At 35.0% G+C, this 15911-nt stretch overlaps 1 protein-coding gene across 1 annotated transcript in view; it reads right to left on the bottom strand.

Annotated features, from left to right (window-relative positions):
* DMD (dystrophin) overlaps nt 1-15911 on the bottom strand; it is a 1824373-nt gene that overhangs the window by 1210078 nt on the left and 598384 nt on the right. The window contains exon 42 of the mRNA XM_036304100.1: nt 8153-8300. Coding sequence (XP_036159993.1) covers nt 8153-8300 — 148 coding nt within the window. The remainder of the gene's footprint in view (nt 1-8152; nt 8301-15911) is intronic.

Genomic DNA, 15911 nt, shown 5'->3' with positions numbered 1-15911 from the left:
AGTAAAACACAGTAACATGGAAAGATAAAGCAGTAAACTAATTAATTTAACATTAAGAAGATATTTTGCCTAAAAACAGCAGTTAACTCCTGTCAAGATAACACATTGCTACTTCACTCCCTTTGCTTGTTTAACATCATTGATTGAAAGCCTAAAAAGTTTCATCTAAACAATCTCACTTTGTTTATTTCTTAAGGTTGATATCAAATGGAATTTCTTTAGAAAAGCTGTTAATTTTTAACATGGTTCACTTGCAGCATTATTCTATAAACAGCCTTCCCTTCCATTAATAGCAAGAATATTCCACTCTTTTAAATACTCAAATTATTGGTGATTTTTTAACATTTCTACTGTTATATCAAGAATTTTGAACCCCATTAAAAAGAGCCCATATTTTAAAACATTTCTTTCTAGTCTAGAAGAACATGTAGAGATAAACATTAGGGCATGTTACAATATTCACTTTTCTCTTTTCTCTCAAGGTATTTGGCACACTGTTCACTCTGTCAGTATATGAGTTAACATTATTTTCATAACTTTCCTTCATGATGCTCAGCTTTCCCTTCAAAAACACCCATTAACATTTCTTCTTGTTAGTTCTAAAATGAGTAGGCAGAAGTGTCAGCTATCTGAGGAGGATGTGTTTTGCTGAATTGGAATTTTCCTCAATTCCTATTCCAGGAGCTATACTTTGTATAATGTCATAATTCATAAAAATATGGTTTAATGAAACTTCTAAGTTGTTCAATCTGCATTTCAGATATTTGGGAACAGTAATTCAGTGAATAATTTTTTGTTTTTATAGATACAAGCTAATCGCTTATGAAGTGTATTAGTTATAATATATTACATTTAATGAGTAATTATTTTGTGCGTATCTTATTTTTATTCATATCTAAGAAAAGAGAAAGCAGAGACATGGAGAGACTTAAGATGCTTTCCCAAGATTCTGTAGTTATTGAGCTAAAGGAGCTGAACCTATACTTTATAAATGTGGCTACTAACCTGTTAGTCAATCTTTTAAACTTCTATTGGAGCCTAATGTGGCATGTCAATATTTTTGTGGGTGATAAAACGTTGCATATGCAATCAATTACTGGTGGTTAAATTAACATATAAAGAGTTGCATAAATAATTGAATGACTTTATTAACAAATCAATTTTAGTGGCATATAACATGATTGATATTTTCTCATGTAAAAGCATGTTATTTTTAAAGAGGTTCTTTCTCCACAGTGGTGTTATTTTTTTTAATAGCTTGAAAAATAAGAATTGGTATATTTAATTTTATCACTCACTTTGGACAGAGAAAAATAATTGAGCTTCATGGAACTAGACCATCTTTATGATATTGGCAATTACTTTATTTTGAATGATAATATAAAGATTGAGAAGCATAGTGAAATGTTATTTTTAAAACTAAAAAGATAAAATGCAGTTCATAGAAATATATATAGACAAGCTCAAACCTGTATATTTAAAAATGCTATTTCATATATAAACACGATACTTTTGCTAATAACCCTATATAATAAAAGGCTAATATGCATATTGTCTCCTCCACAGGGAGTTTGACCAGGGGATGGGGTCAGCTGGCCAACCTCCTGCGTCCCCTTCTCCCGGCCACCTGGCCCCATCTATCCGATGGGCTAGCCTGCCAGATCCCACCCATGCATGAATTTGTGCACCAGGCCTCTAGTGATATATATAAGGCTAAACTCTGATCTATACCTGTATATATTTGTTTAGTATATAAGCAGCTTAGTTGATTTTCCTCAAAGTAACCATTAGTGATTCAAAGCAACAAATATGTCTGCTGCTAGGCACCATCTATACTGTTTCCTAAAATAATTTTCTAGCAAAATTTAAAATTTTTCTCATTCATTATTAGTCAATCAACAATGATGATGCCTAAGATAGTTGAAATTACCAAAGATTCCATTTGTCTTATCAATGGAAGTGACTTACAATATCTTTCCAGACTCTTTTTCTGAGACTGATCAGAATAAAAAGATAACCTCCGCCATCTCAGGCACATGTGTGCACACACATAAATGCACATGTTCATTCATGTGCATGATTTTGGACACTACGAATCACTAGGAAAAAAAATACCTGAACTCTAGAGGATTTGTGGATCATTCAAAGTCCCTTGGCTAGAAAAACTTTTCCTCAGAGATCAATAATTTCCTTTCTTATTCTATCAATAAATTGGGTGAAAACGAACTAAATAAATAAATATTTTATTGTTGATAATACTATATATGTCTTCTGCCTTTTTATTCCCCTTGCTTTTTAAAATTCTCCAATTATAGGAAAAAGTTCTAATAAAATGTTCACCAATTTCAACAACACCACATTATAAAGAAGTAGGGACCTTTAGACATTCTCAGGGCATTTAAAATTATTATATAGTTACAAGATGTTATAGAAGTATATGTACTAAAAGATCAAATGACAAAATAACTTGTTTTGGACTTCTGCTTCTGGCCAAATTGAAGTAACAGGGACCAGATTTAACCTCCCTGTTAAAAAATGGACAAAATATATAACACAATGGTTTTGAAGACATTGAACTTCAGGCAATGAAAGACAGTGATCTCTGAGAAATTAGAAAACAATCAGGTAAGCCCTACAGTTTCCCCAAGCTTATCATCTAGAGAGAGATCCAGTATATGACAAAGAATGGAAGAAACAATCACAGAGTCAGGAGGCCTCCTTGAGTTGAAAAGATAGAACTGGGATTTCAAGGAGGCCAAGGTGGCTAGAGTTCACAGGACAGAGTAGCAGGGAGAAGATACACAAAGAAAACATTGGAGATCTGCAGAGAGCTCCCTTCCAGTTCTCAGTCTTCATTTGAGTCCTGATCAGCTCATATATGTGAGGAAACTATACAAGATTGTATAACTACACAAAGGGATTAAATCTAATAATCACCAGAGCTCATATACGGCTGGAAATAATGACAGTTCTCCTAGCCACAGTGAAAATCCGCATCAATCACAAGACATCAGAGAGAATACTCAGAAGAGTTTTGCCTCAGTGGGGAGGGGGGATTAGCCCTAGAATTATGCTGTTCCATTCAAAACTCATGAAGTATAAAAGGAAGAAGCTCAAAAGATCAAATTGTTTTCTAGTTAACGCTGTCCCAGAACAAAGGTCAATAATATTCATTTGCATAAATGTATCAAGCATTCAAGTTAAAAGTCATAATGTCTGACACCCAATCAAAAATTACCAGTCATCCAAACCCACAGCCAACATCATACTCAATGGATATAATCAAAAAGCATTCCCCTCAAGATCAGGAACAAGACAGAGATGTACGCTTTCACCACTCTTATTTAACATACTACTGGAAGTCCTAGCCACAGCAATCAGAGAAGAAGAAATAAAAGGCATCCAAATGGAAAGGAAGAAATAAAACTGTCATTATTTGCAGATGGCATGATATTCTATATAGATAATCCTAAAGATTCCACCAAAACTACTATAACTGATTAATGAATTCAGTAAAGTAGCAGGATACAAAATTAAAAAAAAAATGCCTAGGAACAAATTTAACCAAGGATACAAAGGACCTATACCTGGAAAATTATCAGACACTGAAGTAATTGAAAAAGATACTAATAAGTGGAAGCATATACTGTGTCCCTGGATAGGAACAATTCACATAATTAAGATGTAAATACTACCTAAAACAATCTATAGATTTAACACAATTCCTATCAAGATACACTTTTTGCCCTAATTGGCTTGGCTCAGTGGATAGAGTGTCGGCCTATGGACTGAAGGTTCCTGGGTTTGATTCCAGTCAAGGGCACATGCCCGGGTTGTGGGCTCAATCCCCAGTAGGGGGCATGCAGAAGGCAGGGGATCAATGATTCTCTCTCATCATTGATGTTTCTATCTCTCTTTTCCTCTCCCTTCCTCTCTGAAATCAATTATATATATATATATATATATATATATATATATATATATATATATATATATAAAGAAAACGTTTCTTTAAAAAATACACTTTTCACTCAACTAGAATAAATATTCCAAAAATGTATATGGAACCACAGAAGACCCTGAATAGCCACAGGAATGAAGAGAAAAAAGAACAAAGTTGCAGGAGTAACACTACCTGATATCAGACTATACTAAAAGTCCATAGTAATCAAAACAGCATGGTAATGTCATAAAAAGACATGTATCAATGGAACAGAACAGAAATCAAAGAAATAAACCCCTGATTTTATGGTCAATTTATATTTGACAAAGGAGGCAAGAACATACAATGGGGTAAAGACAGTTTATTCAATAAATGATGTTCAGGAAACTGGACAGATATGGGCAAAAAAATGAAACTAGACCACCTTCTTACACCATACACAAGAATAAACTAAAAATGGATTAGAGACTTAAATATAAGACTTGAGTCCATAAAAATCCTAGAAGAAAACATAGGCAGTAAACTCTTAAACATTTATTACAGCAGTATTGTTTCTAATATATATCCTTAGGCAAAGAAAACAAAAGAAAAAATAAACAAATTGGACTACATCAAGCTAAAATGTTTTGCACAGCAAAGAAAACCATCAACAAAATGATAAGGCAACCACTGCATGGCAAAACATATTTGCCATTGATACACCTGATATGGGTTTAATATCCAAAACTTATAAAGAACTTACACAACTCAACACCAAAAAATAAACAACCCAATTAAAAAATTGGCAAAGGACTTGAATAGATACTTCTTCAAAGAGGACATACAGAACACCAATAGACATATGAAAAGATGCTCAATATCACTAATAATCAGAGAGATGAAAATAAAAAACACAATGAGATATCACTTCACACCTGTCAAAATGACTACCATCAATAAATCCACAAACAAGTGTTATTGAAGTTGTGGAGAAAAGCGAACCCTCATGCATTATTGGTGGGAATGCAGATTCGTGCAGCCATTATGGAAAGCAGTATGGAGTTTCTTCAAAAAATTAAAAATGGAACTGCCTTATGGAGCCAGCAAGTCCACTTCGGGGAATATATCCAAAGAAATGCAAAACACTGATTCTAAAGAATATATGCACCCCTGTGTTCATTGGAGTGTTATTTATAATAGCCAAGATTTGGAAGCAGCCCAAGGGCCCATCAGTAGATGAGTGGATAAAAAATCTGTGGTACATTTGTACAATGGGATACTATGCAGCTATAAAAATTAAGGATCTCTTACCCTTTGAGACGGCATGGAGAGACCTGGAGAATATTATGCTAAGTGAAATAAGCCAGTCAGAGAAAGACAAATACCATATGATTTCACTTATATGATTTCAAATACCATATGATTTCACCTAATGCACAAAATAAACAAACAACCAAATGGAAACAGACTCATAGATACATAGAACAGACTGACTGCTGTCAGGAGGGTGGGAGGGAGTTGGGAGGTTGGGTGAAAAGGGTGAATGGATTAAGCAAGCAAGCAAGCAAACAAACAAACAAACAAAAAACCCATAAACTCATAGACAAAGATAACAGTATGATGATTACCAAAAGGAAAGTGGGGTGGGGGAGGTATACTAGTAAGAGGGTAAAGGGGAAAAATGGTGATGTAAGGAGACTTACTTTGGGTGGTGAACACATAATACAATATACAGATGATGTATTACAGAATTGTACACCTGAATCTATATAATTTTATTAACTAATGTCACCCCAATATATTCAATAAAGATTAAATAAAGAAAATAAAAAGTGCTGTCTGTGATCAAAAGCTTGATATATACAGTTTGATGATGATGCAGTAAGCCAATGAGATGAAAGTACCTGTAAGGTGAGACCTGGTGCCTTTTCAGAATGGGTATATCCCCAGATGTCATGGAGACATCCGATGTATACTTTAGAAAGAAAATTAAGGGAAATTTTATGTGTATGTGGTCATCACAATTGGATTCTATTAGAGAATTTTAATAATCAAATGGATAGGATGATCCATTAAGCCATGTCACCCCAATAAATTCACTAAAATTTGTAAAAATCAAAATCAAGAGAAAAAAATTACCAGTCATGCAAAGAAGCTAGAAAATAACAAGCATGATGAGGAGAAAATGAAATTGAAATTGACCCAAGATAGATATAGATATTAAAAGTAACAGGCAAGAACATTATAACAGTTATTATAACTGCATTTCATATTTTCAAGAAGGTAGCGGGAAGATTGACACATTGAATAGAGACGTGGAAGGTGTAAAAAATCCTAAATCACACTTCAATAATGTGTTGACTCACACAAAACAACATCTGAGGTTAAAAATATACACTAGATATGATTAACCAGAGATTAGATACTGCAAAAAATTGGATTTGATAATTTTACAATACAAGATATGTGAAATGAATTATTTTAAAATACTGAAAATAAAAAGTACAGAACACCAGTGAGTAGTGGGACAGATTAAACAGCCTAATGTTCATAATCAGAGTCCCTGGAAAGAAAGAGGGACAGAAACATATTTTTAAAAATAATGCCTTAAAATTTCTAAATTTGATGAAAATGCTAAACCCACAGATCCAAGAAGCTTAACAGTCCTCAAGAATAGGAAACATGAAAACATGAAGAAAACAATGCCAAGGAACTTCATAAACCAATTGTTCAATCCCCAAAAGCGTTCCCTAATAAACCTTCTGTATGCTAATCTCCATGTCAGAGTGGGCTTTACAAGGATGCCGATCCGAAATATGTATCAAAATCCCTATCAAAACAATCACCCTCTGTGGAGTGGAATGGAAGTATGAATACACTTCTATATTGTTTTATTTTCCTCATAATGAGTATATATTATTTTATAATAAAAATCAAATATGTAACTACTTTGTGTCATATATCTTTGGAAATAGCAAGAGATTTATAATCTCCCCAAGAAAACCTTATATTACACTTAATATTTCTGCCTTTAAGTCAAAGACCTAGTGATGCTATATTAGCTCAAAATTTATTTTAGTGCTATTACAAAACTTATATTCTGTATGATGCCAGATTAGGAAATCAATAAAATTTTTCTACCTCCAATGCCAATGCTGTGTATATATAACTTTGATTGACATACACATAATTATACAATATTTTTAAATTATTCATTTTCTATATTTACATACTTTACATATACATAGGTATATAAATGCTTTCTTTTTTAATATCAAAACCATGTTTGCTATGCAAAAATCTTTGAGAATGAAGAATTGTAAAGTTGAATATGATATTGCTTTTATGAATGCAGCATTTTGAAACATCAAAACTATTTAATAAATTGCCTTCTTTTTTGCTTTCATCTGTCTTGATCAGCATTTTCTGGCATTAAAAATTGGCCACAATTCAAATTTACTTGACTGAACACTGCTACATGAACAACTTGAGTTTTAAAAGTTGCAAAAATAGTTAAGACTTGGTATAATAAACACAATATTTTTATACCTAAACTGTATATTTTATAACCTAAATTATAACCTCCACAATCCAATTTATCTTTATCTGCATACTCAAAAGACAAAGCAAGTTGAAATTAAATGTTGTACTGGTTGTAATCCATATGTTGCCTTTCCATTAACATAAACCATAAAAAAGTCAATAAGTACCTTCAATTAACTCTGCTTTGTTTTGGCCTCTGGACTATCTCTGAAGGCAGTTTGTCAATAGAATATATGGAAATATTGCTATATTACTACAAATTGTCCTTAGGGAAACAGACCTGTAATTTTATCATGATGGATATTTCTAGCAACTACATTATTGCTAAGTACACCACAAGTTCTTCTTCTGGACAGTATCCAACATAAAACAAACAAAAACTCACACTGCCCTAAAGCTATAGGACACCCTGCCTGAAGATGCTTCCTGGTATCACAGATTCAATTATACTTTCATCAGATAAACCAGTTATATCTAAGCTAACTTTCATCCTGTCCGGAAAAATCCATAGCACAGTCTCCCAACATCATCATTATAATGATGTTCTACTATGTGCAGTGATTACAACAAAAGTCAGGAATTATAAATTTCCATCATCATTCAGAACCTAAACATAAAAAAATTAAGCAGTTGTGATACTATGGTGACGACAAACACAGTTTGAATAAAGAAATCACAAAATCTTACCTTAAGATACCATTTGTATTTGGCATGCTCCCAATTCTCAGGAATTTGTGTCCTTTTGAGAAACTGTTCAGCGTCTGTTAGCCATTGATTCAATACCTTCATATCATAATGAAACCGTCGCCATTTTTCAACAGATCTGTCAAAATGCCTAGAGGTGAAAAATATGGATCAAGAAAAAAATGGATTATATAAAACAAAGTATCTGAACATAGAATGCACACTTAATTGCACTGATGAGAATAATATTAAATAGAAAAGATTAATGAAAATAAAAGGCTTTTTTTTGGTTTTTGTTTTGTTGTTGTTGTTGACATTATTACAGATGTCCCCCATTTTATCCGCCTTTGCTCCTTCCACTCAACCCTCGGCCTTGCCCTCCCCTGGCCTTTATCACACTTTTGTCTGTGTCCATGGTCTATGCATATATGTTCTTTGGCTAATCCTTTCACCTTCCTTCATCCAGTCTCCCCCAACCTACTCCCCTCTTAACATTTGTCAGTCTGTTCCATGCATCCATGCCTCTGGTTGTATTTTGTACATCAGTTTATTTTGTTCATTTCTTCCATTAAAATTGAATACATTTCTTGTTTGAAACAAAGGTAAAGACAAGTATTATGGAGTATTTTCATCCCTGTGAGCATACTTACTTTTTTTAATTCTAGGAATTTAAAAATATATTAACATATCATAAATTATTTCGAAGCCATTCAATTTCTAATGGATCAAAATTAAATGACCTCACAAAGTCTATCACTTTCAATATCACTGCTATCTCCCTTTATAATTATTTTTATTGAATCCACTAACACTTTAAGTTGAAATTCTGGAGGAACTTATATGAGTCCACCTTTATATTTACCTTAAAACAGTTGCACATAAGAATCACCTGGGTGTTGGAAAAACAATAACAATAAAACACTGAGTCCAGGCCCCCCTAAAGACCAATTAAATCAGTATATTTGGAGGTGGGGTACAGATATTGGTATTTTTAAAATCACCCAGGTGATTCTAATATACAATCAAGATAAAAAATAATCTACAAAGTAAGTTTGAAAGTCTTATCGGGTTTATGATCTACTGGATCACCCAGGGCCTGTCCAAACAAATATTTGCTAGCACTAAACCAAAAGGCACTCTGTATATCCTGGCTGTAGGGCTGCCTCCGAGGACAATAATCTGTCAAAGTCCTCTGAGTGCTACTCTTGAGATGCAATGGATTATAGTTTCAAATATCTTCTCAGTTCTCTACACCCATTTAGGAAGTTGAAATTATTTTAGAACTTAAGTCATGCCACAACTCCTTCCTGTTTTACTGGGAAGGGAATGGAAGTCACATGTATTAGTTACTATGAGTCAGGTAATGGGCTCTGTGCTTTTACATATCCAATTTCACCCCTTGCAATATAACAATCATTATTCCTACTTCCCCTGGAGAAAAATAAGAGGGTGAGTAACTTGCCAAAAAAGTGAATAGGTGTAAATGGTAGAGAGGGGAGTCTATCCGATCTCTGTGGTTTCAATGGTGCCTTTCACTGCCTTACATGGTCTTTGCTGGGATTTCCTTTTTTTCAGGATGAATTCTCATCATACCAATTAAACAATTCAGAGGCAGACTTGCAGGGTTTTTTTTCTTATTTTTATTCTTTATTATCTTCCAAATATTTAATTATGCATTTATATGTAGTTTGTATTCTATCACACATTTCATTTAATTACTAACTAAATTTCTTAATTTAAAAATATTTAAAACAAAAAACAAACAAAAATATTTAAAGTAGACTGTATTTTGGTAGCATGAATGGACCTGGAAATGATTATGCTAAGCGAAGTAAGCCAGTCAGAGAAAGACAAATATCACATGATCTAACTTATATGTGGAATTTAATGCACACAATAAACTGATGAATAAAATAGAATGAGAAGCATGGAAACATGGAACAGACTGAAGAATCTCAGAGGGAAGCAGGGGGGGTGGGGAGCTGGAAGAGATTAGCCAAAGAACTTATATGCATATATGCATAACTCATGGACAAAGACAATAGTGTGGTGAAAGCCTGGGGAGGAGGGAGTCAATGGGGGAGAGAAGGGGTACATGTGTAATACTTTCAACAATAAAGATTTTTTTTATAAAACGGACTATTTTAGTTGCAGAAGAAAAAAAAAAGACAGCCAATGGTAACCAAGAGTCTCTTACTACAGATAGCTTAAAGATAAGAATTCTGCCTTTTATAATTAACTAGTAGACCTGTGCACAAATCTGTGCACCAGTAGCTCACCAGTAGCTCTCTGCCCACTGCCCCACCCTCCTGTAGCTCCCCCCGCCCCACCTCATAGCTTGCTGCCCTGCCCACTCCTGTAGCTCTCCACTGCCCCCTTGTAGCTCACTGCCCCACCCTCCTGCTGATCCATGATATGGTTGTTACGTGGTCGGTCATTGCATTTCACGGCGTAACGACTGCATATTACATCTTTATTATATAGGATGGCATTTTCGAGGTGATCAATATCATATTACCATCAGTCACAAAATGATCTTAGAAATATATTACATGTTTAATAATATTTTATATCTTTTTAAGTGGTATCTAATACACACTATAAAACTTACAAAATACATTTAAGAATGTATTCCCTTTTAAAAAATTGGTACATTGTGTATGTCTCACAGGCACTTGTATCATTGGATCCAAAGAGTTGTTAAATGAGAATCTAAAAAACAATGATGCATAGTTGGCATCGTTTCATCTTAGTAAGTCTGTAGTTGATTTTACTTTTCATTATATATTTTATCTGTTGTCAAGATCCCTACAATGCACATTTCATATTCTGATATTTAGAAAAATACAGTCATTTAAAAATAATCTTAAAAGGTAGTTTCACATGCTAACAACTACCACCTCCCACTCTTTTCCTGCTACCATAGTCTGAGAAACAGGCAGAAAGAAGCTAATCAGAGGATAGAGAAGTCATTTGGTCACAATTTACCATTCCATGTTTGTAGCAGTTCCCTTCTTACTTTGCTTTTTTCCCTACCCAGTCACCAGAATTATCCTTATTGCCAAACCTTTCCACTACTGGGAAGTGATTGTTTCTCCATTTGTGCTATAAACACACACTCTCTTCATTCCAGGCTGCTGCACAGACATATTCCTCCACCACTAACCACACTGGCAATCACCATCTTCCTTCAGATTCCACAAAATTTCCTCCCATCCCAGGCCCTCTTCCTCTTCACAGATTATCTTTCCTCTCAATTCTTCAAGAAAAGAAATCCATAGGGGTCCATACAATTGATCATGGTACCCATATCTCTACAAGCCAGAGCTGGAGGGAGGAAGAGAAGGGAAACAGGCCAAGGGCCCAGGTTTCCCTATTTACATACTTGTTCCAGGTCCAGAAAAATGAAGCAAGATGGAATTGCCAGGCACAATGTGCTGCCTGCTATCCCCCCATGCTCTGCTACTGCCTCAGGACTTTGTGACTGTACATGACTTCCATATTCCTGAAGGGCCCACCTTCCATTTTGTTCCCTTTCCTTTATTCCTGCAATCCAAATCTCTGCATATCTAATGACTCTATCTGAACTACTTCCACTGTCACTTTGTCAAGATCTAAATAGAGAGTAGACTGTATAGCCTACAACTGCAAAACTTTGAAAACTGTAAAGCTGGTCTAATTTTATAATTAAACTAGATGCCCAATGCATGAAATTCGTGCAAGGGGCTCAGCCCTTGCAGCCTTGGAGGCTGCCTCAGCTTCGTCCTGAAGGTCGTGAGGCCATCCAGTCTAATTAGCATATTATGCTTTTATTATTATAGAATAATGTTAAAATGAGTACCTCTAGTCAAACAAAATATTAAAGAATAAAAGCATGCACATTTGCATGTAATGACATTTAAAGTCAGTAATAATATTTTAAACTCAATTTTAAGCATTACATAAAATTTTTAAAGACACATTCAGTTAATATGTGTTAACAGCAAGTCTAAGGCTATTCATAAATGCACTATGTAAAATTTCATTTTTATCGCCCTAACCGGTTTGGCTCAGTGGATAGAGCGTCGGCCTGCGGACTGAAGGGTCCCAGGTTCAATTCCGGTCAAGGGCATGTACCTGAGTTGCGGGCACAACCCCAGTAGGGGGCGTGCAGGAGGCAGCTGGTCAATGTTTCTCTCTCATCAATGTTTCTAACTCTCTATCCCTCTCCCTTCCTCTCTGTAAAAAATCAATAAAATATATTAAAAAAATTCATTTTTATCATAATGACTTATAAATGTAAACTCCCACCAATGAAAATTCTGAATGAATGAAAATTTTACTAGTTTTAATGTTACACTTGTAAATTTAATCTCTAATCAGTCACTAACCTCCCTAAAATCCTCACAGCATTAATTGCACTGTACACATGATTGAGGGAAAAGGCAGTACCAATTAAAAACACATAGAGACCTTAAAGATAACATTTAGGGAAATATAAATTTTACCCTCTATATTATATCGCAGGGAAAATAGTTGTTGCCTTTTTTTCCTGGCAATATGAAGAGATGTAGACTGAACTAAATAAAGGACCAAAAATATCAGTATAAACATATGGATAATAAATCAAGTGATTTTAAAATTTTGCAAATATTAAAATTCTCATTCACTATGCAAGCAGTATTTAAAATTACACTGCTGCTCCATTTATGTGCAGCATAACTTATTTCCTGCTGTTCTAAATCAAGTTAGTCAGATTATTCTCAAGCATAAATTACATTTAGAGAGTAATTTAGGTACTTGGGACATACTTTAACACTTTCAGACCATTAAGGTGGTGCTGAATTTCACAAAATAGATTTAAATAAATAACACCCTGGTAGCCTTCTGACATATCCATTGTGGCTTTGTACTTAGGTCTGCTAACTCAGCATTGTGTGGCTGGTTATTTCCTCACATATTTCATCTTGGATGTGGTAAGAGGGAAGGATCTTGGCTAAAGTCTCATGGACTAAACTGTAGGTAAATGAAATTTAAATTAGTTATTTTCCTCAAACCTTAGTACCTTGCTCCCCTCCCCACCCACGCACTTGACCCCACTTCTGTAGGAATAAAATTATTTCATAAAAACCTAAGTATACTAGCAGGTGTGGAGGATTTTCTACAGAATCTGACTCACTCTGAGGAGCTCTCCCATGGCTGACTCTACTCACTTCTCTCCTACACCTTTTACTTCTTACTCCTGAGACACTGCCCCAGATCATCTCTGCTCTTATGTCTAATATCTCTATCTCTATCTCTATCTCTATCTCTATCTCTATCTCTATCTCTATCTCTATCTCTATCTCTATCTCTATCTCTAACTCTATCTCTATCTCTCTATCTCTATCTATCTATCTATCTATCTATCTATCTATCTATCTATCTATCTATACTGAACCCAGAACTACATATGTATCATTGAACTCCACTCCAGCTGTCTGTCTCATGCTACACTCTGGACACGGGCTTATATCTGAACCCATGACCTGGCCTCCTCTTGTGGGTAAAGCACAACCTTCAGACTACATAGGTTGGAGTCTGAGCTCCACCATTTACTGTGTGGCCTTGGGTAAGTGACCTCTCCAAAAAGTGTCTATGAAAGTGGTACCTACCTCCTTAGATTATTTGTGAGGGTTACATAAATGAATATGTCTGAATTTCTTAAGACAGTAGATGGTAGTATTCAACAAATATGAGTAAGTAGCTTTTATCATTAATACTCTGCCTCTTTTTGGCTTAGGTTTTCAAATGCAAATCATGTCGCTACTATAGAATCCAAACCATGCCAGTGTCTCTCTGGACTCCACCAGACATTTAAACAACGATTTTATCTGTAATTTCAGGATTTAAAGTAAGCAAAATAAACTCAAAATGGATAAAGGACTTAAACATAAGATGAGAAACCATAAAAATCTTAGAAGAAGCCATAGGCAGCAAATAGCAGACATTTGTCGTAGCAATATCTTTACTGATACAGCTCCTAGGGCAATGGAAACTAAGGATAAAATAAACAAATGGGACTACATCAAAATAAAAAGATTCTGCACAGCAAAATAAACCATCAACAAAACAACAAGAAAGTCCAGTGCATGGGAGGACATATTTGCCGATGTTATCTTGGATAAGGGTTTAATTTCCAAAATTTATAGGGAAATCACACAACTTAACAAAAGGAAGGTAAATAATCCAATCAAAAAATGGGCAAAGGACCTAAATAGACACTTTTGAAAGAGGATATACAGAGAGCCAAGAGATATATGAAAACATGCTCAAAGTCAGTAATCATCTGAGAGATGCAAATCAAAACAACAATGAGGTACCATCTCACACCTGTCAGAATGGCTATCATCAAGAAACGACAAGTGCTGGAGAGGATGTGGAGAAAAAGGAACCCTCTTACACTGCTGGTGGGAATGCAGATTGGTGCAGCCACTGTGGGAAACAGTATGTCGTTTCCTCAAAAAGTTAAAAACGGAACTACCATTTGACCCAGTAATACCACTTCTAGGTATCTATTCCAAGAAATCAGAAACACCAATCAGAAAAGGATATATGCACCCCTATGTTCATAGCAGCACATTTTACAATAGCTAAGATTTGGAAACAGCCTAAGTGCCCATCAGCAGATGAGTGGATTAGAAAACTGTGGTACATCTACACAATGGAATACTACGCTGCTATAAAAAGGAAGGAACTCCTACCATTTGCAACAGCATGGATGGACCTTGAGAGCATTATGCTAAGCGAAATAAGCCAGTCAGTGAAAGATAAATACCACATAATCTCACTCATTTGTGGAATATAAAGAACATCATATACTGATGAACAAAAATAGATACAGAAGCAAAGAAGCATCGATCAGACTGTCAAACTACAGTGGGAAGGCAGGGGAGGATTGGGGGGTGTGTGTAAGAGATCAACCAAAGGACTTTTATGCATGCATATAAGCGTAACCAATGGGCACAAGACACTGGGGGGTGAGGGCATGTGCCGGGGGGTAGGGGATGCCAGGGGAGGTCAATGGGGAAAAAAGGAGACATATGTACTACTATTTGTAATACTTTAAACAATAAAATAAAATTAAAAAAATAAAGTAAGTAAATAGACAATGTCATTAGCCTGCTTACAGAAGTCGAGTCATTACTTCATCATGGAATCCATGGTTGTGCATGCCTAACTATGTTACATACATATTTTATTTTATTTTATAAACACCCTTTATTGTTAAATGTACTAATATAGAGAAGAATATATACACTGTGACCATATCTGAAGCCAGGAAATTAAAAAGGAATAATTCCAACAGCCAGAAATCCCTCTTGAACCCCTTCCAATCATTAGTCCCTCCTGCCCACCCCCCATATATTTTCTCTCCTACCTTCCTGATAATCATTCCCTTAGAGCAAGCATGTCAAACTTGCAGCCTGTGGGCCGCATGCAGCCCACAGCGAATATTTTTGCAGCCCAGCCAATATAACGGTATGTAAGAAACATTTCAATAAAATTTTCGTAACTTAATTTTTACGATATCCTGTTATACATAATTATTAATAACGAACTACAACGTTCGCTAATGACTGATTACTATAATCGTGTTGCATTCATTTCCTTTATGTGCCTTACACGCAGGCACACCATTTCTCGCCACTAATACTAGCAGCAGATATTTTAGCAGACGATTTAGCATGACGATTGCCATGTCATTAGTCTTGGACTGACTTGTTTGGTGTGCGCAACAGGA

Source organism: Myotis myotis, unplaced genomic scaffold (genome assembly GCF_014108235.1).
Source record: "Myotis myotis isolate mMyoMyo1 unplaced genomic scaffold, mMyoMyo1.p scaffold_m19_p_4, whole genome shotgun sequence".
NCBI lineage: Eukaryota > Metazoa > Chordata > Mammalia > Chiroptera > Vespertilionidae > Myotis > Myotis myotis.
Note: the sequence above shows the minus strand (reverse complement) of the source record. Positions and strands in the feature narration are given on the sequence as shown.